At 38.2% G+C, this 26,139-nt stretch overlaps 1 protein-coding gene across 4 annotated transcripts in view; it reads left to right on the plus strand.

The window, feature by feature from the left end:
- Vps54 (VPS54 subunit of GARP complex) overlaps nt 1-26,139 on the plus strand; it is an 83,992-nt gene that overhangs the window by 15,380 nt on the left and 42,473 nt on the right. For 2 of the 4 annotated variants that reach the window (XR_001196505.3, XM_040733206.1), the window contains exons 1-6: nt 4,785-5,771; nt 6,961-7,202; nt 11,801-11,879; nt 12,672-12,706; nt 19,718-19,849; nt 23,353-23,738. Coding sequence is in view for 3 of the 4 variants with exons in the window: in XM_040733206.1 (XP_040589140.1) it covers nt 5,636-5,771; nt 6,961-7,202; nt 11,801-11,879; nt 12,672-12,706; nt 19,718-19,849; nt 23,353-23,738 (1,010 nt within the window). In the remaining variant the exon portion in view is untranslated. Of the gene's footprint in view, nt 1-4,784; nt 5,772-6,960; nt 7,203-11,800; nt 11,880-12,671; nt 12,707-19,717; nt 19,850-23,352; nt 23,739-26,139 lie in introns of those variants that run through there. The other 2 variants (XM_005070388.4, XM_013113581.3) reach the window with 2 other exon arrangements.

The raw sequence follows: 26,139 nt of genomic DNA on the forward strand, positions 1-26,139 counted from the left end.
TCAGTTGGAGTTAACTGTCGCTGTCAGTTGGAGTTAACTGTCGCTGTCAGTTGGAGTTAACTGTCGCTGTCAGTTGGAGTTAACCGTTTAAACTGTGCCTCTCCCGTGACGTCATCTGGGGTGATGTGCAAACCACCAATCCCGGCTCTACACATCTCACTCGGAGCTCCTAGGCTTATATAAGGGGCTGGGTTTCTTAGCTTGGGGTCTCCCTCTAAGAAGCTGATCATCTATCTCTCAAGATGCATTAAAGCTTTACTGCAGAAGGATCCGAGTGTTCTGCGTCGTTCTTGCTGGCGAGACGGTAGCGCGGGACAGGGTCTAAACTTTATACTCTTCTTAAATTACAAATAGATATGTTATGACATTGTATAAGTCAGTTATTTCAAGTTCAGAACACATTTTTGTTGTTGTTGTTTTTTCTTTTTTGAGACAGGGTTTCTCTGTGTAGCGTCATAGACCAGGCTGGCCTCGAATCCTCCTGCCTCTGCCTCCCGAGTAGTGGGATTAAAGGTGTGCGCCACCACTACCTGGCTTCAGAACACATTTCTTGATGAAAGTAGTAGGATGTTTGTCCATCATAACTTGTTTTCCTGGTTGGAGTGGCGCTATTGTCGCTTTGCTAAGAAGAATACAGTACATTACACTGATGAAAGCATGCACTGTTATTACCCTTAAGGAGGAGTCTAGGCCTAATCTTATAGGATTCTTACTAGATTTGAATTATTTCTGTCACTTAACACAACATAGACATAGCCAGGTGTGGCTTTGCCCTGCCCCAGGTGCTAGGGAGACTGAGGCAGGCAGATGGTAAGTTCTAGGCCAGTCTATGTTAAAAGTGTTCATGGACAATCTGGGCGTGAGACTGTCTCACCCCTCTCCCCCCAAAAAAGGTACAACGTAAATAATAGTTGTAAGAGTAAATTTTTTTAACTAAAGAGACTGTGGCATAGAAACAGAAACATGGAATTTAGACCAAAAACTCTGAATTCAAATACCATAGTCTTCATTACTTTGAAACCAAGTTACTTCTGAACCTATTTCTTTTACCATATAATGGAAATCATATGTATTTATGAGATTGTTTTGAAGATCAGCAAAATAATTGGAATGGAGGCAGTCAATTATGAACTACATAGTGTTTAGTAAAATACTGATGATGGCGAGGGTTTTTTTTTCTGTTTTTGTATTGCTTCCTTCATGACATCTTTTTTTTTTTTTAGTCATTGATGAGACATGCCTCACTTACTTTTCGATGTGAGATTTCAGAAAGCCCTTAGAACTAGTTGTGGGAGTGAAGCAATTGAGTTTTGGTCTCACCTGATCTCTTTCCTAACTCCAAGATAAAAACATTTGATACAGGAGTGGGATGTGAAGCAACTACCTCTTCTAGGTCAGCTGCGGGGTCATTGCTAGTCCTGTCTTGATCAACCATCAGCCTTAGAATTTCAGGTGTGTCTCTCACTGGTGTGGAACTCAACAAGTAGGCTAGGCTGACTGGCTAGAGAGCCAAGAGTCCCCCTGTCTGTCACTCTGCACTTGGGGTTGAATGTGCACACTACCATGTCCATGTGTTTTCTTAGTGTAGGTTTTTAGGATCCAGCTCAGGTCTTCAAGTTTGCAAGTACGTTCCTAGTCCCTACAGTCTTATTATTAATATATTATTGTCATAATATAGCTAATTAACCACTTCCTCCTAAATTAAGAGTTTGATTGTTTGACTTTTTTCCTTTTAAAAAATACTGGGATTATTATTGAATTTACAATACTAGAAGTTGAACCCAAGGTCTCCATGTGTGCTGGTCATGTACTGTACCACTTAATCATGTCCCCTTTGCTGGCTAGTTTTCTGTCTACTGTACACAAGCTGAGATCATCTGGGGAAAGGAAACCTCAAGTTATAAAATACCTTTATCAGATTGACCTGCAGGCAAGCCTACTATAGTATGGGAGGGTTCAGACCACTGTGGGCCTTGCCACTCCTGTGTAGATGGTCCTCGATTGTAAAAAGAACAACCTGATCAAGCCATAGGGGAACAAGCCAGTAAGCATCATTCCTCCAGGATCTCTGTTCCAGTCCCTGCCTCATGCTGTCTCAATGATGGACTATGCTTGAGATGTGTGAGCTAAATAAATCCTTTCTCCCAAGTTGCTTTTGGTCACAGTCTTTACCACAGCAATGGGAAGCAAACCAGAACACCGCCCCTGTTTTTACTTTTTAGTTTTGGATGGGTATGGTCTTGAACTCACTCGGTAGCATGAGTGGGCCTTGAAGTTCAGTCCTCCTGTCTTAGCCTCTCTAGTGTACGGACTGAGAACATGACCACTCTAAGGAATGGTTGAGTGGAAGGTTTTTATTGTAGGTAAGAGGGAGAGTCCAGCCAGAGGCATCTGGGGGAGGCCAGAGCAGGGAAAGGAATAGTAGACTGAACATGGCCAGCAGACTGGGCATGGCCGTGAGAGGAGAGGGGAGAGCGAGAGGAGTGAGGGGCAAGAGTGCATAGCTGGGAAAAAATAGCAGGGATGTAAGGACTGGGAAGCTGGGGGAGGGTGTCCATGAGCTGGAGAAGTTTTAGGTAGGGGCGGGGTGAGAAGGGCCAGGATGCCAGCATGGGCTGTGAAATGTGTAACAGGTACTTGTGATAGATACTGAGGGAGCCTGGAGGCCAGCATGGGCTTTGGTGTGCTGATAGGTCATAGATAGCCATTGCCCTAGTAGCTGAGATTATAGGCCAGGGTTGGAGTTATTTTTATTCACATTTTCAAATGTGTAATATTTGTTTTCTTTGGGCATGTAATCTAGAAGTGAAACTTGAACCTTTTAAGGGAGAAAGAGGAGAAGATGGTATGAATGTTTTAGAAGGGCATACCCTTCCCAAAGATGAAGTAGCCTGGACAGCATCCTAAAGAACACTGAGGCCACTCTTTCTGCAAGAGTTTATTCACAGGAAATAAGGAATAAGACTATAAAAAAGGAAGACAAGTCAATATTAGATTGTAAATGTCTTTAGTACCACTTAATGAATTTTGGGATTTCTGTGAGAAGTTTTTGAAATGAAGTATAATAGGATGGAAACTTCTTAGTAGATTAATCCTAAAACTCTAGCATAGTAGTTTAACTGGAAGCAGAGACCAGTTAGAAGTACGTAGAATGACAGAGGACAGGCAATTTTAGGTTGTACAGTAAGGTATCACGTGATGAATAGGAGAAAGGAAATTAAATTGGTATCTCTGCCCCATAGGGATGGTGGATAAATTAGAACAAAGTATAATGTCACAGATGTATGAAAAATGCAGTAATGAAGCCCATTATTTTGTGTGCTAACCTACATAGTATACAGCTGCATTTTAGCTGCTCTGGTAAGATGTTTTGTGTAGATCCAAAATAGTAGGCAAGAGAAATAAAATGGACTTTTTCTATTAGCTTTTGTATAATAGGCAATTGTATAACTAATTTAGAGTTGACTATAAATAGTTTTGTAATATTTGTGCTTTCTCTAGGCAGTAACTACTACAGTGTAGAAGGAAATAAGTTTTACATGCTATGTAGGTAATATTTGTAATAAATTGTAGCTGTCTCCTCATTCATCTTTTAGGGAATTCCAGTTAGTGTATATGGTAAGATTCTTCTGCCTCATAAACTTTGAAACCTTTTGATAGGTTTTTCCATATTTGAAGTTATACAATGATACCATCTTGAGGTAGAATAAATAATGGTCATGAACAGTGATTTTTTTTCTGGATGCTTACAGTTTGTACTAATTAATATTTTACAGATATGTAGTTTCCTTCCCTCAGACTTTTTCTTTGAAAATTCACAATTATTTGGAAAAACAAAAGAATATATAATACTCGATATATTTTACGTATTTAGTTTTACATTTTGTCAGATTTGTTTGTGCAAACTTTTTGCTTAATTTAAAAGTTGCAGATAGTGAGATATAGCACTTCTAAATACTTTTTTATTCTATTCAGTATTATTCAGTACTACTAATACAACGGAGAAAATCAATGATTTCAAAATACATCTATTATCCAGTCCATATTAAAAGTTCCAAGGCTGTCTTAAAGTCATTTTGTAAAAACAGGATTCAGTCAAGTATAACTGCTTTTAATTGTTGCCTCTTTGTTGATTTAGTCCAGAATGACTTGTTAGAATTGTAAATAGCCAGACCAGTTTTCTTATATAATTCCTTATATTTTTGACTTGATTGTTTCCCCCTTATAAGGTTTAAACCTTACTCAACTGTTCCGTTTTTCTTGTAAATTGAAAGCTAGGTCTCCAGTAGTTGGCTTGTAACCCCACCTTTAGAGATTCTGTAGTCTGTGTATTGTCTTAGCAGCACCTTCTTCCCTTCCTGCCTCCTGCCCTCCTTCCCTCAACCAGGCTGACCTTGAACTCAGAGATCTGCCTGCCTCTGCCTCGGAAGTGGTGGGATTAAAGGTGTCGCCACCACCACAGAGCTTTGTTTTCTGTCTTCAGTAGATGGGGTGGTTGACTGATTGTTTCCTGTGCTAAAAGTGCTGAGACAGATATTCTGATAACCCCAAGAAACACAGGTTTTAGCAAACTGGAACGAAGTCGGAGTGGATGAACTATTTGATGTGGGCCATAGTTTTGTATCTCTGTTTCTGATTTGCAACTCTTTTTTTTTATTTTATGTGAAAGAGTTTTTGTGCCTTCATGTATGTATGTATACTATGCATGTGCAGTACCTGTGGAGATCATAAGAGGGTGTTGGGTTCTCTGAAACTGGAGTTACAGATGGTTGTGAGCTGCCATATGGGTGCTGAGAACTGAACCCACGGCCATAAGGAGCCATCTCTCTAGCCTCTGTTTCCAATTGCCACATTTCCACCTTGTTTTTTTTTTTTTTAATTTGTTATAACACATAATTTGGAGGGCCTTGTTACATTTATCTTTAGTATTGGACAACTTAAATTAGATAATCTCTAAACATTTTATAACAAAACAATCAAATAATACTTGGTTTTCTTCACGATTTTATGACAATTACTGCATTTCAGTTATATAATATCAATATTATATAATTATAATAGTTGATCTGCGAACATTAACATTGAGATAGCATTAAACTTTACATGTATATATGCTCATAATTTTTCAGCTATATTTACAATGTGGTCTTTTTCACCTGTTTTGCAGGTGAGGAAAGGTACATACAGGTTAAGCAATTTCATATAGTTATACTGTTGGTACCTGGAGATAAGATCTGAACCCTGAAAAATAGACTTAAAACTTATGCACTCTAGTCGTTTGGGTAGTGTGTCTTTATTGTGGCCTTAATGAATGGCATGCCTCATCTTTAATATTTGGTTACAGATTATTATGTGTTTGTACTTATAATAAAAGACTACGAAATGTTTGCCTGTGGAATTGTTTTTTTCAAACAAGGAAAAATAAGTTTCTTAGCAAGCTAATGTTGTGAACAATGACTTCCATGATTAACCACAGATATTCAAATTGTGTACTTACACTTGGGGGACTTTTGAAAAAAATGATGCTGGATTTGAAATACTATTTGTGATGTGTATTATGTCTATAGACAGATTTTGTTTGTATTGTCTTAATTATTATTTGCTTCTCATTTTAGTTGAGTGGTGATTTTATGCAATGGCTTCAAGCCACAGATCTTCTCCAGTGCCTCAAGGAAGCAGCAGTGACGTTTTCTTTAAGAAAGAGGTAGATCCAGCAAAACACATTCGACCTGTGCAGTCACTGCCAGACGTGTGTCCTAAAGAACCCACAGGTAAAATTTTTTTGAGGATTTTTCTGATTTGTGTTATCATTAAAAGTGTAGTCATATTTCATATACTTAACCTCAAAAGAGTAAATTTGTAATGTTAAAACACCCAAACTGTGTAGTTGATTGGGACATTAGAATCTAGTTTTTCACACATTTCCATTAAAGGAGTTAATGGAAAGTTATTAAAAATGGAGGTGCAGATTGAAAACTATTTAGTTAAAATGTAGTATAACTAGTCTTCATTATTTGCAGATTGTGTATTTACAAATGTTCCCCAAAATGTATTTTGACCCCAGAATTAAGTATTTGTTGTACTTTGGTGGTATTTGTGGATGTGTGCAGAATAGTAAAAACAGTTGAGTTGCCTAACACAGATGTTCCCAGCTGTACGTATTCAACCTTCGTGTTTCAGCTTCTGGCAACAAGGATTCTTTATGCAGCCTATTTCACGTTATGCATTTTGCTTTTTTGTTGTTTTTTGTTGAGATGTTGCTGTTCAAAATCATCTGTAACATAGTACTGAGATGCTGTCTAGTGTAACTAAACACAGAAAAGTTGTCTTGCTTTATGGAGAAATATGTGTCTTTAATAATAAATATGTGTCTTTAAATAGAGACATAAGCAAGATAAGCATACATATTTACTGACTGATAAAAATGTTGTGACCTGAGGGACAGTGACTCCAGTTAGGTGTTCACAGGACTTTATATGACAGATCTGTAAATAATGAGAATTATTGTATATTGTTTTTTCCTTTATGGTTAATGCTGTAACAGCATTATGTCACCTGAGTATAAGCCAAACAAAGGGCATTTAAATGATTAGTGCCTGTCATAATATAATAGGGAAAAAAAACCCTAACTTTAAAAGAAAAACAGTATTTTTAGTTTTAGAAAAAGAGAGAGACTGTAATTAAAGAAATTAATTAATGAAAGGATTTTATTTATGGTTCTCATTTGGGAATTTGTAACCCTCAAATTCTGCATGTTCTTTATGTTTCTTATCCTTTGATAACTGAAGCTGGATGATGAGGGTTATTTAACCAGGGTGATTTTTAGTAATAATTTACAATGGAGAGAGACTCTAGTTGCCTACAAAATAGACTGTAAGCTATTGTCTTATTTTTATTTTTCTAGGATCTACTCATAAGCATAGAGCCAACTTTACAGATATCTCTTGTTTACTTTTGCAGGTGATTCAAATAGTTTATGTGTTGCCCCATCTCTAGTTACAGATCAACATAGATGGACTGTATATCATTCCAAAGTAAACCTCCCAGCAGCATTAAATGACCCTACATTAGCAAAAAGAGAATCCGACTTCTTCACAAAAACATGGGGATTGGACTTTGTGGACACTGAAGTCATACCTTCATTCTACCTCCCACAGATCAGCAAAGAACATTTTATAGCATATCAACAGGAAATCTTTCAGGTAACAGCTAATCTTGAATTTAGTTGTAATCAAGGCAAAGGCAAAAGAAAGATTTTTAGTTTGATTCATGTAGATTTTTGAGCAATAATTTTTGAAACCATGGTATTTTTTTATGTACACAAATTCTATTGTCTGGGTTGTGCTTGTTTAGGTACATTTTAATAGATTTATTTTTCTTTCTTTTGTAGTGATTTTTCAGGATTACAAATCTTTATTATTGTTAAGATTCAGTGGGACCCTATCGTACCTACCAAGGGGAAATGACTGTGAGTTTTATAAATCTCAGGTGATGTCTGAGATTTTGGGAGGTTGTGAGAGGGAGAAGGCAAGCCAAGCGAGGTGAGAGGCAGGGCACATCATGTCTTACTCTGGAGGAGTAGACGTAACCCAGTGCAGTGGAACATGTTCTCTGAGTGGGCTTCATAGAAAATAGCCCTAGGCCTTTGGATCCCAGCAAGTCACCAGTACCTATTACTGCTTGTGTAGGTAAAAGCAGAGAACTGAGACTGACTTGTTGGAGAGAACAGTATTAAGATAGAGGTGGGGTTCCGCCCAAGACTATGAAACTCATTTTTGGCTGGCCAGGAGCCAGTATAAAACAGTTGTGTAAACAGATAGGTACTTGGGTTCATGTGGAGTGAATGCCTCTTACCAGTAGTTGCTTGTTCAGGTGTGCAAGCTCAAAGCAGCAGTCTGTCAGAGAGCATGCCACTGTTAGCAGCTCTGAATTCTTCATGAGTTTGTGGACAGAATCACACGAGGAGGAGGCTGTAGGGTGGTTCATTCTCTCCGGAAGGCTCTGAAGCCAGGATTACCTGTGACAAAGGATTAAGAAGGAACATTACTGCTTTCAATACTCATGCCATCTCAGGAAGGGTGAAGGCCATTTCAGCAGACAAACAGTTTCAGAAGATGAACAGCTTTAGAAGAGAACTGTCCATTCTGTAGAAACCAGGGTCTAATGTAAGCAGCCAGTCAGTGTGAGAGATTAGGAAGTGACAGCCAGGTAGAGCTTCTTCCCCACAGGGGAGTGGTGATGTTGCTGTTGTAGAACAAGACAGGATCCTGAGAGAACCCGAACAGCGACAGCTTTCTGGAGCCTGGAGCCCCACCAGTCCAGAGGCTTCTGTGTTTGGAAATCCCCAGGTGTGACTTCAGTGCCAGTTGTCTGAGTTTCTGTTTTTAACAATGTCTGGGTCCAAACCGTTGGCTCCACAGTCTACAGTGGCTTAAGCTTATCCATGACCTGACTGACTATGAGAATACTCTGCCTGAAAACTTAGCTGGGCATGAAGGAGATGCTGTAGCAATATCCTTGTGTGTAAATCGTTCCTGCTGTGGAGCTTGTATCTTGACACCTTGGCCTTCTATTTGTTGACTTTGGAGACAATAGGGATTGCCCACTGGGTGACCTCTGTTCTCTTGGGAGTGATTTCCTAATCTTTCTGTTTCAAGCAACACAGTGTGGTCTGGCATCACTCATCCTTTCAGGTGAACGATGTGGGGATAAAGCTTTGGATGAGTTTGACAGGCCTAGTGTGCTGATTAGAAGCCCCTGGTGGCCAAGACCTCTAAGTTTGTCTCAACTGAATCTCAGCTTGGGCAAAGACCTACTTATATGATACCAGTAACAGTAAGATACTTGGTATTGAGCTAGAATTAGTTTGTAAAAGATGCACAGTCGAACTTCCTGAAGACACGGAAGAAAACAAAACTGTTGTAGGCATGTTCAAGGACACAGCCACAGAAGTGGACTCCTCTCTTGCCAGCATGCTTACTGAGATAAAGAGAGCTTCACATGTCCTGAGTTTCCATTGTTGGATGTGCTTCGTTGTGATTTGTCACACAATTTGGTGCTAGAAGAGGAGAGTCTCTACAGGAGGACAGCTTGTCATCCCTTAGTACACACGCATTTGGCTTCCTGTAGACCAGATCCATTTTCTCCTTCCATTGCCTTCTAGAGAGTCTATGAGGCCAAGGGAAACACATGTTTTCCCCTTTACTCACCTGTCTCTAGTGTTGAATGCTGTTGTCGGACTCCCAGACTCTTCCATGGCAGGCTCTGACCATAAGAACGTTATTGCTGCTGTATTTTTTGAGGGATACCACCAGACTTAAGCATTGGAGGTGGTGACTCTATGTTTCTGACTAACCTTATCCGGTGACTGCAGTTACAGGAAGTGTTTGGTGGACTTCAAAGACCACAATTAACTAGGAGAGAAAGACAAAAATCAGCATAAATATATGGAAGTTTGGGGTGGTGGAAGAGAATATTACTTCCAGTTGTAGTTGCTGATGTTTTTTGAGGCAAGGTCTTACTCTTTGGCCCTAGATAGCTTGGAACTCACTATACAGAACAGACTGACCTTAAACTCAGAAATCTGCTGCTTTTGCCTACCGAGTACATTACCACACCTGGCAGGAGACAGGTTTTGAAACAATGTTCTAGCTATTTCTTTATGAACTTTATTATAAATACAAGGAGAAAAAGAAGAGAAGCAACTCAGGAAATGTTGTAAATTGCTAATATATCTCCCCCCCACACACATATACTTACACAGAGAAAAAAAGAACATGTATTGTTCTGCTTAAATCATTTGGGAGATTGTTTGCTGATAAAGTTCTCAAAAACAAAAAACAAAAAAAAACCAGAGTACAACTTTTTCCATGTCTCCGGTTTACTACAACAGAGCATCTCACCTTGAGCAGACAAAGGTCCAATTCAATGTTTTTTGTTTTGTTTTGCTTTTTCCTGTTTCTTTTGAGACAAGCTCTCACTCTGTAGCCTTGGCTGGCCTCCTCTTCACAGAGTGAACTTAGAGAGTGCCACCTGCCTGTACACTCTGAGTACGGAGGTCGACCCATGCCCATCTTAGCATGCTTCTTTAAATTGCACTTTCTGAAAGCAAACATTGAATGCTGAGTTTGAAATGGCTTATTACTCGCTTTTAACTTGGCAAGTGACTATTACTAATATCCCAGTTACCAGTTCAGTCTTTAAAAAAGTCAGATGAGACGATGGAAAATGCTTATCTGTTAACAAGATCTGACTGCCCTTATGTGTGTGTGTGCTCAACTCTCATCTCACTGAGTTGTCCGTGTGTGTGTGTGTGTGTGTGTGTGTGTGTGCGTGCTCAACTCTCATCTCACTGAGTTGTGTGTGTGTGTGTGTGTGTGCGTGTGCGTGCTCAACTCTCATCTCACTGAGTTGTCCGTGTGTGTGTGTGTGTGTGTGTGTGTGTGTGTGTGCGCTCAACTCTCATCTCACTGAGTTGTCCGTGTGTGTGTGTGTGTGTGTGTGCGCGTGCTCAACTCTCATCTCACTGACTTGTCTGTGTGTGTGTGTGTGTGTGTGCGTGCTCCACTCTCATCTCATTGAGTTGTCCATGTGTGTGTGTGTGTGTGTGTGCGCGCGTGCTCAACTCTCATCTCACTGAGTTGTCCGTGTGTGTGTGTGCGCGTGCTCAACTCTCATCTCACTGAGTTGTGTGTGTGTGTGCGTGCGTGTGTGTGCTCAACTCTCATCTCACTGAGTTGTCCGTGTGTGTGTGTGTGTGCGCGTGTGCGTGCTCAACTCTCATCTCACTGTGTTGTGTGTGTGTGTGTGTGCGTGTGTGTGCTCAACTCTCATCTCACTGAGTTGTCCGTGTGTGTGTGTGTGCGTGTGCGTGCTCAACTCTCATCTCACTGAGTTGTCCGTGTGTGTGTGTGTGTGTGTGTGTGTGTGTGTGTGTGTGTGTGTGTGCGTGCGTGCGTGCGTGCGTGCGTGCGTGCTCAACTCTCATCTCACTGAGTTGTCCGACTGGCCTCACCTGGTCCTCCCACCTCAGCCTGCTTAATAACTGGGATTAGAGGCGTGAGCCGTTATCCAGCTCAGTCTGTATTTGTGTTTTATAATTGCTGCTTCTAATAATTTTCCATTTATAAGTTTAACTTAATATAGCTGATTTTATTTCACTTGTTTACATTGTTGGATTTTCTGGTAATAGGATGGATGTGGCTACATTACTGACATTTCATGTGTATAATAGTTGACTCATGAGCAGTATTCTCAGGTATTTTTATATAGAACCTGCAATTTGCAAGTTGAAATGAAGAGGTGCTACTGTGTGTTAGTGTGATAGACATCTAACTCACTGTCTGTCAGTGTTGGCAAGGATGTGGAGCAGTGGACGCTCTCATTCACTGCTGTTGGGAATACAGAGTGGTATAGGAACCTTGCCAAACAATCTGCAAGTAAATGACAGAATCCTCCTAGAACTTTGAACAGTAAGCTAAGTGTTTCCTTGTCGGCACATTCCACTTTCCCATGTGTCTTTTTTAATGCCATGCCTGAAAAGAAAAGAAACATTTATTACTTTGATGCTTGGTTAAAACTCAGTGCTTTACACAAGCTAGGCAAGTGCCTACTACTGAGCAATGTCTCTGTCCCTCCATAGTGGTATTTGGTTCAGTTTTTATTTGCATGTAAGTTCAGAGGCTAGTGGTTTTATATTAAATTTCAGAGGTAATTTGGTATATTGTGTTGTAAAACATGTTGATGCTTTGAATAATCATATTTCCACATAGCATTATTATTTCATTGTATTTTTTATTAGAGAGAGAAGATCCATGAGAGATGCAAGAATATTTGTCCTCCTAAAGATACCTTTGACAGGACTCTTTTACATATTCATGGTAAGTATATATGCTATTTATAGATAATAATCACAACTCAATTATTAATGAACAATTTGTTAACATTGGAACCTGATTTCCTGTCATATGTACAGTTTTAATTTTTAGTAAATTGTGTATTTTTGTGGTGCTAGGGATTGAAACCTAGGCCTTGTGTATGCTAGGCTGTATTTCTAGCTTTTATTTCTCATAAGTAATTTTACAGTTTAAAATTATAGTCTTTCCTGGCTATGCTATCAAAAATCAGCCTTCCATCAGAAATTTAGGATGAAATGGTAGATGTTTTAAATAAAAATAATGTTTCTGGTTGAGCGTGGTGGCACACAATGATACTCCTAAAACTTGGGAGGCTGAGGCAAGAGAAGTGTGAGTTTTAGGGTAGCTTGGGCTGTATAATAAGTTTCAGGCCAACTTGGACAATGAAGCAAGGCCTTGTCTCAAAAAAACAAAAGTAACAACAACAACAAAACCCTACCTGTCTATTTTAGAATTTAATGTAGTTTCTAAAACCACATAGCATGCAATACATAATTTTACAAAAACTTAATGAAAAGAGCATCAGAAAAATTTGAAATGGATTCAGCTGTTGGTTCCTAAGTGGTAGGTTCATTTGCCACGCTTCTGTGTGGCTACTATCATGGAGGTCATAGGTAGGTTGAGGGATACTTGAAAGACAAAAATTATTTACCTAGTCAGCCCAGTGAAATATTAAAAAATTTTTAAATATATTTATGAATATAAAAATGAAAACAAATGTGAAAAATTGTATTTCCCTTTTACTTTTTTTCATAGATAAATCCAGGACAGATCTGGAACAAGTACCTAAGGTAATGAAGCTTAAAAATCAGAATTCACTTTTAATATCTAAGTCTTCAATTTTGCCTTATAAGCTTTCAGTTGACTGTTTTTGGACAAGTGAGACTATTTTGCCCTTCTGAGGATATGTGTGCATGTGCGGGTGTATGTGTGTAATTTTACTTTAATTTGAAGATATCTACAGACAAATGATTTTACCTCTTTCTTTTTAGGTAAAATATTTAATTGGCATCCACAGTATTAGAACTTGTTATGGCGTTTTGAAACAAAATTTGCTTTTGTCCATTCTCCCCTCCCTTATTAATCCATCTCCCTGATGCTCCCTTGTTCCTTCATAGCCCCTTTTTCTTTTCTTGTACGTATAACCTGTTGACCACCCACTTCCTTCTTCCTTAACATCCCCCCACTTAGTTCCCTTTCTAGTTTCATAGTGTGTGTCCATACTCACTCACACCATATATATATCAAGCAAGGAGCTGCATATGAGAGAGAGTATGTAATTTTTGTCAGAACTTCTGACTCTGTTTCTTTGCTTAATAGATTTTTCCAGTCCATCAATTTTCCTGCACATTTCATTATTTTACTCTTAATTGTAGTCAAAATTCTCTTGTGTTTACATGTTATAAACCACATTTTCATTATCCCTCATCTGTTGGTGGAACATCGGTTCCATTTCCTTGCTATTGTGACTAATTCAGTAATAAACATGGATGTGCAAATGTCTCTGTGGTAGGCTGTTGAGTCCTTTGAGTATTCGCCCAGGAATATTATAGCAGGTCATATGGCTAGTTCTGTTTTTAATCCATACTGATCCCGTAATGGCTGCGCTAGGTTACACTTCCACCATGTGAAGAAGAGTTTCTTTGTTCCCATATCCTTGGCAGCATTTGTTGTCTTTTTTCTTAATTGTGACTTTGGTGAGTTACATCTCAAAGTGGTTTTAATTTACATTTCCCTGATGGCTAAGGATGTTGAAAATGGTTGGTCTGCTGTCTGTCTGCCTGTCTTTTTTTCTCTCTTTCAAACCGTCTATTCATGTAATTATTCTACTTATTGATAGGCAGTTTTGGGTTTTAGTATTTAATTTTTGCTGTTCATATATTCTAGATATTAATCTCCTGTCTAAAGTATAGCTGGCAAAGACTTCTTTCAGTCTGTAGGTGGCCTATTCATTCTGCTGATAGTTTCTTTTTCTGTGCAGTTTAAATCTCATGCAGTCTTAGTTGGTAATTCTTGAGGTCCTTTCCAGTGCGATCAGAGGTTTGCTCAGAGGTTCTTTCTCTGTCTGGGTCTTCATGTGTGTTCCCTGTTTTCCTTCAGTGTCTTCAGCATTCGGGATTTCAGTTAATTGATGTCCTTTGGTTTTTGTTTAGTGTGAACGATATGGGTCTATTTTCATTCTTTTACAGGTGGATATCCAGTTTCATCCACACCATTTGTTGAATAGGTTATTTTTTTTCCAGTGTACATTTTTGAGGGCTGGCTTTGCCAGAAATTAGGTGGCCATAGCTGTGTGGGTTTACTTCTTTGTCCTACATGCTATTTCAGTGGCCTCAATGTATGTTTGTGCAGTACTGTGCTGCATGCCACCGTGGCTCTGTGGAATAATTGGAGCCCAGATGTTTTGATGCCTACTGGAAGTGTTCTTTCTGCTAAGGATTACTTTGGCTGTGTATGGGTTTTTTGTGTTTCCATATGAATTCATTTTTTCTTCCAGTTCTATGAGGACTGTGATGGGAATTTTGGTGGGTGTTGCATTGAATCTGAGATTGTTTGTAGTTGTATATCCATTTTCACAATATTAATTCTGCCAGTCCAGGAACAAGGATGGTATTTTCTTTACATAGTTTCTTTTAAATTTCTTTTTCTAGTGCCTTAAAGTTTTCATTGAAGAGATCTTTGACTTCTTGGTTAGATTTATTCCTAGGGGCTTAATTACCTTTTTGAACTATTGTGATTAGGGTAATTTTCTTATTGTTAGGATAATGATGATGGTGATGTAGGTTTTTTGAGACAGGGTTTCACTGTGTAGTCTTGACTGCCCTGAAACTTCCTCCGTAGACCAGGCTGGCCTCAAACTCACAGAGGTCTGTCTGCCTCTGCCTCTCCAGTACTGGAATTAAAGACATGTGCCAACCTACTCAGCTAATTTTCCCAATTTCTTTCTCAGAAAGTTTGTTATTGACATTTATGAAAGCTACTTTGTTGTTGTTTTTCTGTTTTTGTATGTTGAAATTTTATACTCTGCAACTTCATTGAAAATGTTTATTCTAAAATTTTTTGGTAGCATCTGTAAGGGCTTTTGAGGATAGAATTGTTACCCGAAAATAGAAATAACATCTTCCTTTCATTGACTCCTTTTTGCCTTTCTTTTGTCTTCGGGGCATAGCTAAGACTTTGAGCACTATATTGAATAAGAGATAGGGGACACCTTTATCTGGTTTCAGATTTTAGGAAATGTTTTCATTTGTTTTCCCTGTAGTATAATGTTGGCTGTAGGTTTGCCATATATACCCTTTATTATTTTGGGGTGTGGTCTGTCTATTTATCATGAATGTGTACTAACCTTTGTCACATATTTTTTCTGTATCTATTCCAGAGACCCAATTAGGGTTTTTTGTTTTTGTTTTGTTTTCTCATTTGTTTCCAGGGATTTTTAAATTTCTTCCCTGATTTTGTCAATGACCCAGTGTCCTTCATAAGTGTATTGTTTTGTCTCCAAGTATTGGTGATCTTTCTGCAGTTCCTGGTCTGCTGCCTTTTACTTTTATTCCACAGTGGATAGTCTACAAGGAATCCTCTTCATGCATGCTTGGGCTTGTTGACTGTGACGTGGTCAGTTTAGGGTCCATGCTCTGCTGGAAGAATGTGTGTTCCCTTTATGTTGGTTGACTATTCCAGAGATATTTGTTAAATTCAGTCAATCTATGGTGTAATGTACATTTCTTTGCTGATTTTAAATTTGGGAGACCTGTATAGACATGATAGTGAGGTATTGAACTCTGCCACTGTTATGTCAGGACTTATGTGATCTTTATATGTTTTAGTATTTGTTTTATGTACTGAGAGCACCAATATTTGGTGTATAAGTGGTATTAATTGTTAGTTTTTCTTGGTGAATCATTTTCTTTATTCAGTGTCCTCTTAAAAAAGTGTGTGTGTGTGTGTGTGTGTGTGCGTGTGTGTTTGTTTTTGCTTGTTTGTTGGTGTATCATATATGTGCAGGTGGCTGTGGAGGTCAGAGGAGGCATCAGATCACCTGGGACTAGAGTTGGAGGCAGTTGTGAGTTGCCTAATGAAGGTGGAAAGAACTGAAAACCCTGGTCTTCTGTAAGAGCAGCCAGTGCTCTTCACTGCTGAGCCATGTTTACAGGCCCTTCAGTGTCCTCCTTTGTCTCTTTTGATTTGTTTTTATTGGAAATCTGTTTTCTCACATATAAAATAGCTCTGGCTGCTTGCCCACTGCTTCTGTCTGCGTGGCAGGCTGATGACACTCTGTGACTTTCAGTTTTAGGCATCTTTGCTAGTTGAGTGGGTCTCAGTTTTTGTTTACGTTTGAGATTTTCTTTTAAAATCAACCTTGTTATTGCCTATTACTTTATTGTGAGATCCTAGCTGCCTGAATTACGGCTCTTTCTCTTCCTCCCCTCCTTAGCTTTGTGTTAGCTGGTTCACTCGATTAGAGCAGACTGAGCCCTCTCAGCTTCTCTTTGTTCATGTGTTCTCTCAGGGCATGCACTCATTTATTACGTGTGTTTGGGCTTGTTAAGATGCTTTAATAGGGATTATAAGCAAGGGAAGGTGAAGAGAAGGGACGAGGTTCTTGGGAATAGAGGAGGGGCACCTCAGAGCATGAGTGTGTGGTTTTCTTTGAGAGAGAGAGAGCTGTCTCATGGAAGTGGATTCTTTCAGATAGTCACCCTTCCTGTGTAGAATTGCTTTAAGAATTTTTGTACTGTGCTGGCTTTGTTGTCATAAATTGCCTTCATTTGGGTTTGTCTCAAGTATTCTTATTTATTGATCATTGTTGGGAGATAACTTTCCTGGGTATAGTGCTCTTGGTCAGCAGTTACTTACTTCCTGGACCTGAAAAGTCTCATTCAAGTTTTCATGGCTTTTAGGGTTGCAAACGAATATTCCTGCCTTTTTGAGGTGATGTTTTTTCTTGCAACTTTTAGCATCGCTTCTTTACGTCCTATTTTAGTCATGGAGAGTTCTTTGGTTGGGTCTAGTTTGGAGTCTAAATGCCTCTTGTGTTTGGATAGTGGTCCCTTTTCTCCAGGTTTATGGAGTCTTCTGCTGTAAGGTCAAGTGCTGTTTCTCATCATTTCCCTTAGCCTCTCCTCCTCCTCCGCACACCTTAGAGACCTAGTCTGCTCTCTTAAGTGCCTTTCTGGAGCCTTTTGTATCCTTGTTTTTTAAATGACAGTAAGTTTACAAATGAAGTTATTTATGATATTCTTTTTGGTTTTGGCTTTGAATTAGTAGTCTCTCCCTTATCACCTAATTGTAGGTATGTCTCCTTTTAAAATCCGTGACTGTTAGCACCCTTCAGATTATTTAAGAGAGGTTTTCTTTTTAGGAACATTTTTTAGATTTAGTGCTACACCTCCGCCCTCAGGAGGGTTGTGACAGTTACTGAGTGGAGTGAGAATGAGACAGGAGATGGAAGACAGGAAAAGGGAGAGCTTTGGAAATGTTCTTGTCCCTTACAGACTGAAACGCAGGCGTCCTTCAGCACTCTGAGTGCTCTGCTCTCACTGCACTGGACTCCCACTCATGCTGCTGCACTTCTCTCTTAAACTTCAGCCATCCTAGATTTTGCTGGTTCCCTGCTTTACTTACATTGTTTCTTCTGCCTGGAAGACGTCCCCTCCCCCCACTCCTGTATGTAAATCCTTAAAAGGCAATTTTCCATGTGTTTTCTTTTTCTTTTCAACTGAATACAATTTACTCCCTTGCCAAAATGAGTCACTAGGGCACCTGCTCCCTGAGAAAATTGCTCTTCTTGCAAGATATTTATACATTGTCCCTTGGCATCAGAAAGCTTTAGGAACCCTCCTTCCCTCCTCCCAAAATGTGCCAGTGCCCCAGTCCCCTGTGTACCTGCATGACATTTGTGCCTGTGTGATCTATGTACACACACCTAGTTACTTATAGTACTTAATACCATGTAAATGGTGTGTGCATAGCTGTTGAAAGAAGCCTGCACACGCTAACACAGAAGCTCTGTTCTAAATAATTTCAGTTCTTAGTTGGTTAAATTAACTGATGTGGAACCTAGGAACATACAGCATCAGATATATATATATATACACACACACACACACTCTGTCACCTTCCTTGGGTTGATAATCCTTGAGATTAGAATCTCAGCAGTAATTTATCTCTACTTCCTCATTAATACCTAACATAATGGACAGTTAATAGGTATTTATTGAACTAATTCTTTTGATTATAATATTAAAATATAAATTAGAAAACGTATTCCTACCCCTAATTATATTTTGCCTTATCACATTCATACTAGTTTCTTTTAAATATAAATGTAATGAATTGGTAAGTAAAATACAAATATTAATAAATGATGTTTTCAGCCCTTTGTTAGATGTTAGGGAACACATTGATTTATCAGTTTAGTTACTAATAAACTGTAAGAACATGTGGTCTTCAGAAATGCATATTAAATGACTTCTGAGGTATGAGATATATAATTATACATGGTATATTTGTCTTTAGAGGTAGAATGATTACTATCTGGATTGTACATAGAAACATATTTACTCTTTTGACTGGGTCATGTTCTCCCAGAAGATAGCAAGAAAGGCATTTTAGGTCAAAGGATATCAAGATAGTTAAGCCTAAGGAAATATAGAAGGTGGTTTGTACTGTATACATGGGGGGGCAGCATTAAAGGTATAAAGAGATAAGTGTAGTGGGGACAACTGCTCTGTCTCCTTCTACTTCCCTTGTACGTGATGAAGTTTAGATGCCTTGTAGGTTGTTTGGTCTGTAGTTCATGGGTAGGAATGCACTGAGAGTTTTAAACAGGGAAGTTAATAGATTGGTACCTCTCACACAATACAGATTGTCTCTCTGCTAGACAGGGCTATCCATAGTACTTCCTGTAAACCAGAGTTAGATTGGTTAGTGCTGAGGAGACAAAGAGAAGACACACAAAGTCCTTAGGAAATCACTGCTTAGCTGGGTATGGCTAGTGGGGATGGAAACGTTTGTCATAACTGGATTGGTTTGGGTTTTAAATTTTAGTTTGTTTATTCTGAACATTATTTCTGGAGGAAGTTTTAGCAGGGAATGTAGAAGTGTCAGTGGGAAATATGGAAAGTAGGATATGGGCTGGTGGTTTTGTGATCAGATCAGATTCACTGATGCAGGCTTCCAGCCATCCATGTTGGTAAAGGCAAAAGCATCTTTCTGTCCTTAATTCAGTTGTTATTTATTTACTTACTTTTGTAGATAGGAGCCCACTGTGTGGTCCAGGCTGCCTTCTTTAAACTTACCCCTCATCCCAAACTTGTGGCAGTCCTCCTTCCTCAGCTTTTTGAGTACTGGGGTTACAAGCATGCACTACCCCTTCAGCAACATTTTTCTGTTGTGTGTTGTTGTGTTTTAGGTTTATTTATGTAATGTTATATGTTTGCATGTCTTTCTTACATTATGTGTGTGCACCATATGTGTACCTGGTACCTGTGGGGATCAGAGGATGGCATCTCACCCCTGGCCTGGACTTACAGATGGTTGTTAACTTCCATGTGTGTTCTGGGAACCAAACCCAGGTTCTCTGTAAGAGCAACAAGTGCTGAGCTATCTCCCTGGCCCCATTTTTCTATCTTTTATGAACAATTTAACTTGGTGAGAAATAGTTTTTGTGATGGAGATTTTTACTTTTGCCTTTCATATTTAAGACCCAAATTAATTTTAATGGTGTTAATAATGTTGTAAGAGCTAATGGATATAGAGAAGATATCTAACTAATTGGGGACAACACATTCTTTTGATAGATTTTTATGAAACCAGATTTTGCCTTGGACGATTCCTTAACTTTTAATTCAGTTTTACCATGGTCTCATTTTAATACTGCTGGTGGGAAAGGAAATCGCGATGCAGCTTCTTCCAAGTTGCTTCAAGAAAAGGTAATTTAATTTCTCACTGACTTTCCGTACAACAAACTTGATTCTGGTTATTTGGTACTAATTTTTAGAGTTATTTACTTACTAAGCTTTGCTTTTTAAAAGTTCTCTCCTTTCTTCTCTTCCCAACCCTCTCTCCCCCATCTTTCTGTATTTCCTGTTCCCTTTCCTCTTCCTTTTCTTTCCTTCCTTTCCTGGTGTTGGGCGTGGACCTCAGGCTTCATCCATACCACACTAACCACTCTACCACTGACTATATCTCCTACCCATTAAGGTCATTTTTGTTATGTTGGTTATGTTGACTCTGATCTGAATTGATAGATTAGTAAGTAGCATCTTAACTCCATGGAATAAAGTTATGATTATGAAAGGAAAACCCTCCTGAGTGCATCTCAGCTAAAGTAGAAGCTGGTGGAATTTCACTTAAAACACTTAGTGTGTGTGTGAGGTAGGATTGGTGCATGTCACTGTGTAGGTACAGAGGTCAGAGGACAGACAGCCTTCAGGAGTCAGCTCTCTCCTTCCTTTGTATGGGTTCTGGGCATTTAACTCAGGTTCCCGGGCTTAGGTGGCAGGTGATTTTGCCCTGAGTTGGTCCAATTGTAGTGAGAGAATATACTAGTTAACAAATTGCTTTGTGTTTACCCCATATTAGCTAACTTTGTAACAATGATCTAAAAACACTGTGAACCAACTTTATGAAGTGCTATTTTCATGTTGAAGATCATTATTTTGAAGCAAAAATGTTTTAGTTAAGCTATAATACTCCTACTAGTGTAGTGTATTTTTGCTTTCTACCTACAGTGTGTACAGTTCACCAGTCAACAATCTTTAAATTTTACTATGTTACTACGTCTTAGAGTAAACATCTTGAAAGTTGTTTGTAAGTTAGAGCTCTGTGACTAGAGTTCTAACTTAGAAACTTGAGTGACAGTAAAGTCTTTAACCTCTGTTTTTTTCTCAGCGCTTGGCCCAGAGCCTCTAAAACTAACTGATTCCTAAGGACATTTTATTTCACGCTGGCGACATTGCTTGGCCTCTCACAGCTTCTCTCAAGAAGGCTGTTCAATGAACTGGGTCCAGTTTTCCATAGCAATTGAAGAACAGACTAGGGAACCCAAGAAGACTTGTGGGGAAAAATCATGTGTATTCCTTTTTCTCTTAACTGTAAATGAAGATAAGATAATTATTTTTCCTTAGAAATTTTCACTTATGAAAAGTTTTTCCCTGAGTAAGAATATTTCTTACTCATTAAAAACAATGGCTTATAATACATGTTGCTTTATTCCCAGACTATGCTTTCACATTTAGAGTCTTATGCTCTGGTAGAATAATACCTAAAAAAAAAGAATAATAACAAAAACAAAAAACACCCTCCTCATTAATTATACATGTACTTTTAGGAGTACTTTAAAAATTCTTTCCTTATTTAATAGAAATAAATTATGGAAAGTATTGTGCTTTTGAGAAGAGTGGATTAATGGGAATTCTAAAAGTCTTTAAAATTCAAAGGAAATTCTGAATATTTAAAGTAACTAAAGCGATGGAAATTAAACAATTTCAAGTCACAGGATCAGGGTTACACTCTGACTCCTTTTCATTCTGCTGTTAAACTAGGAATGAAAGGGTCAAAAATAGCCGTTCCCAACTCCTAATGTAATAGAGTAGAATGAGTTCCCTGCTAACTTTAAAGCAATGTGCTTCCTCCTTTGTGTAACCCAGAGTGCTGGTCCATGACGTGGTGAGTCTGTCATCATTAAGAAAGTTTCCAGGGTGAGATGATGCACTGGACAAAGGTGCAACACCAAGCAATACTACCTGAATTGGATCCACACAGCACAAGGGAGAAGTCACTCCCATAGATTTCCCTTTGATGTCTACATTAGGCTGTGACACGTGCACTGCTCCCCAGAAATCAGGACTAGATATATAACTTGGTGGTAGAGTAAGCCTCACATAGATGGTAGAGTAAGCCTCACACAAATGGTAGAGAGTAAGCCTCACATAGATGGTAGAGTAAGCCTCATATACATGATAGAGAGTAAGCCTCACATATATGATAGAGAGTAAGCCTCACATAGATGGTAGAGTAAGCCTCACATATATGAGACTGGATCTTAAGCACTGCAGGAATAGGAGGAAATACATTATACGTAGGAACGAAGTTGTTTAATTTCTGGCAACGTTTTTTTGTTTGTTTGTTTCCTTTCTGTTTTAGTTTATCTCTAAAATCACAGACCTGTTAAAACAGTCCAGAGATTGGCAACATCATATAAGGCATAAGTGCAGGTTATCCATTCATCATTTGCCATTTTGAGATTTGAGTCCACTTGAGCATATAATCTACTTTATTATGTTTGAAGTCATGTTGCTTTTACAGTAAGTGAGTAGCTGTATTGAAGATGGGAAGAAAAAGAGTAGGAGCTCGTGAAAATTAAATTACAAAAATTTCTTAATTTGTAATCCATTAGATGTTAAAAAGATTAAAAGTAAATGACATTATTGAAAATAGTACCTTCTAATCATTTAAATCATAGACACCTAAAGTTCATTAATCCTTTAACACCGAGATTCAGAAGTAGTGTCTAGGTTACAAACTATGAAAGTAACAACCAAGAAAAATGGAGACTGTAGGAAAAAAAAGAAGCATATTAGGAAGAAAGAGGAAAAAGTAGCCCTGTGGTTCAGTAGATGTGTATTGGACTGATAGTGACAGAGGCAATAAATTTCAGAGTTCCAGATCTGAAATTTAGAAAGCATATTGGTACTATTATAATATACATGAGCTAATTATTTAAGACATTTATTGCTTTAAATTACAAATGGATAAAAGAATGTCTTGAAATATAAGCAACCTCGTAAAAAACATTAAAATGAATGGTGTTGTATGTAATATGTGACTGAACCAACAGTCTGTCTACTGTCATTTTGAAACAGCACAGTGTAGTATGAAGAGCTGAGTCTGACATATGGGTAACCACGTGATTGTATTCAAGTTATTTAATGATTCTCCATTTTCTCATTTGCAGAATGAGAATGCTAATTATATCTGAAGTTTGTTGTAATTAGAAAACATACAGGCATGTGAAATAGGTATGATAGTACACAGAAGAAAAGGCTCAGTGTAAACTCTAGCCATCTGGTGAGATAAAATATGTGTGATGTTGCTGTGGACCCAGAGATAATTTTCTCTGAAATCTTAGAACTCAAACTACCATTAAACCCTGAGCTCATTGGGAGAAGGAGGTAGTATTTAAATGGTTGCAGTGCCTGGAAAGGAAGACACAGGCAAGTAAACTTCTAGTCTTTGATCTCACATTTATCTGTCTTTGGGCTGCACTTTTTGATTCCCATTTTTGTGTGCCAGATTCCAAGGATCCCATAATTCAAAAATCCACACAATAGGATGTAATACTTGTAGAACCTTTTTACCATTTTCAGAAAGTATTTTGATAGTCAAGAATGATGTACTTTAAACATAACCTGATTTTTTTCTCCTTTTGAAGCTGAGCCATTATCTGGATATTGTGGAAGTAAACATTGCTCACCAGATCTCTCTACGGTCAGAAGCATTTTTCCATGCAATGACCTCTCAGCACGAATTGCAGGACTACCTCAAGAAAACTTCCCAGGCTGTAAAAATGCTTCGCCAGAAAATCGCACAGATTGATAAAGTTATGTGTGAAGGATCACTACATATTTTAAGACTGGCACTTACCAGGAATAATTGTGTTAAAGTATACAATAAACTGAAGCTCATGGCCACTGTACACCAAACTCAGCCTACAGTGCAGGTGTTACTATCTACTTCTGAATTTGTTGGAGCATTGGACTTAATAGCAACAACTCAAGAGGTTCTGCAGCAGGAGCTTCAGGGCGTTCACAGCTTCCGGTATGTCTGTTAAGTAAACCTCTAGAAGTAATGTCACAGAAGTTTCAAGGATAAGTGTTTATATGCAGTATGGATTTTTTCAAAGTGAATGTGTATTTTTTCTTCCATATTGATTTGTTTAGTAATGTTATGATTATATTATTTATAGTAACAAAACAAATAAAAACTAAGTAATACTAGCAATATTTCAACAGAGAAGCTAACTTAAAATTTCTAGTAGATGAAATAAATACAAAACTAGTTACAATTTTGAAAATAGCACTTTGAAAATGTTCAAATAACTTTATGTCAGAATGGTAGAACAAGGTGGAGAGGTGAATACCAGAATGAATGCTTTAAATTATTTTGAAGGATTTTGTAGGTGCACAGAATGGCTCATGGAAAGGTGCTTGCCTCCAAGTCGGGTGACTTGACCTCCACACATGTTGTCGTGGCATATATAAGCACACGCACAAACACACAAATAAATATAAAAATCTTTTGAATAGGGTTTATAGTGAATACTTTTAAGATTAATTTCTAATTTTCAGTTTGTGTCTCAAATTTCAAAGGATTCTAAATAGTGATTGGAACAAAAGTCTCTCTCTCCTGAGTTCTTATTTTGAGAATACATTTATAAAAATAAAAACAAACCAGGACTGGGGAGATAACTCATTTGGAGAAGTGCTTTCCAAAGAGCTATGAGGACCCCAGTTAGATATCTAGAACACGCATTTTAAAAATTTGGTCATGGTAATAGACACAGAAACTGGAAGATCCCGGGAACTCATTGGCCAGCCAGCCTACTCTACCCAGCAAGTTCCAGACTAATGAGGGATTGTCTCAAAAAACAAAGTAGATGGTGCCTGAGGAGTGACACCCTAGCTTTACCTTTGGCACACATACGCATGCTGAAAAGGGGCGGTAGTGACTGCTGGTGTTAGTTGTTCTTGGTTAGAGCACTTGCTTAGCCTATGAATTTCATCTTCAGTACTCTAACACAAAAACAAACAAAGCTAATTTGACTTTGAAATTATAATATCTTTAAGATTGTAGTTGTGGGTATTTTATATGTGAAATTGTGTTACTTATAGACCGGTTGCAGCCATCAAAAATTTATTACACTAAATAGTTGTTGCTGTTCTTATAGAAGCTCCTGTCTTCTGACCGACGCATTCAGAACTTGCAACAAGAGGTTACTGTGCTCTGTAGGTTAACAGAGATATAATATATTTTAGAAGAGTTAGGGTCAAAATAAGCTCATTTTAATTGAATTTGCAAGTTCTCATCAACTAAATATGTGTACCTATATGTATATATACATATGACATGTTTAGAGAGTACTTTAGAACTTATAAAAAATTGAATTAAGTCATTGATGTATTCATTCATTGAAGAAATGGCAGTCAGCACTAAGAATGTCAGACCAGCTTAGATTTTTGAGTCATGAACAAAGCAGAGATGCTCTCTGCTCTGACAGTGTGCTGTGCGTTTTGTTAGACAGGAGTTAAGCACATAACTTGGCAGTGAGATGGTGATGGTGGAACTCTAACGATAGGAACATAGTCCAGATTTTGATGGTTGTGGAAATGGTTACAGACTAAGTCACAAAGCTTTTTGAAAGGCTGTTAAAAGCTATTGTTGAAAACCCTCTCCTTAAAATTACACATGTACATAAAATTTTGGATGATTCATGGACCTTTGAAATCTACTGTAGGTTTCCCAACATGAACCCCAAGTGACTAAATGATTTCTAATTTTTCACCTCTGAATTTAAAAGTCTTTTTCAGTTTTAGTTTGTGTGATATTTTAATGTATAATTTATTTTATTATTGCTTTACAAAAATGGCCTTAAGTGACAGAAGTTCTGGGACTCACTTTTGTTTATTACATGATAAAGTCATGATTGGGCATCAATATTGTCTGACTAGCACAGAGTTGTGAAGTAGAATTAGAGAGTGAATGCTTGCTTGCTGAATTCAGTTTCTAAACCGCTTCCAGTTTTTACCGAATAGGCCATTCAGTTTTATTTGATACATACATTTGTTTGTGATCAATAATATTGATTCAGAATGTAGTTATCCAGAGGAAAATTCTAAGACTAGTGTTGGATGCTTATCAAAGGGTTATGATTTATTGCACTGCAGAATCCAAGTTCACATTTATTTATTTTTACTTATTTTGTAAACCCATCACTTTGTCATAGTGGGCAGTGACCCACCAGTGGGTGCCCTAACTCGGATGTTGCTCTTGTCTCATACTGCTGAGATGTCTGTTTTCATTTTCTTTAGAACCCATCCATGTAAAGGATATTTATCTGTAAACATTTCTGTAAAGCTGCCTATCACCTGTCAGTTCTTCTATGGTTATAGCTGTGTAAAAGTTTAATTTATGCTTTGGATAAGCATCTTCATATGCAAAT

This window comes from Mesocricetus auratus, unplaced genomic scaffold, assembly GCF_017639785.1.
Source record: "Mesocricetus auratus isolate SY011 unplaced genomic scaffold, BCM_Maur_2.0 Super-Scaffold_100029, whole genome shotgun sequence".
NCBI classification, from domain to species: domain Eukaryota; kingdom Metazoa; phylum Chordata; class Mammalia; order Rodentia; family Cricetidae; genus Mesocricetus; species Mesocricetus auratus.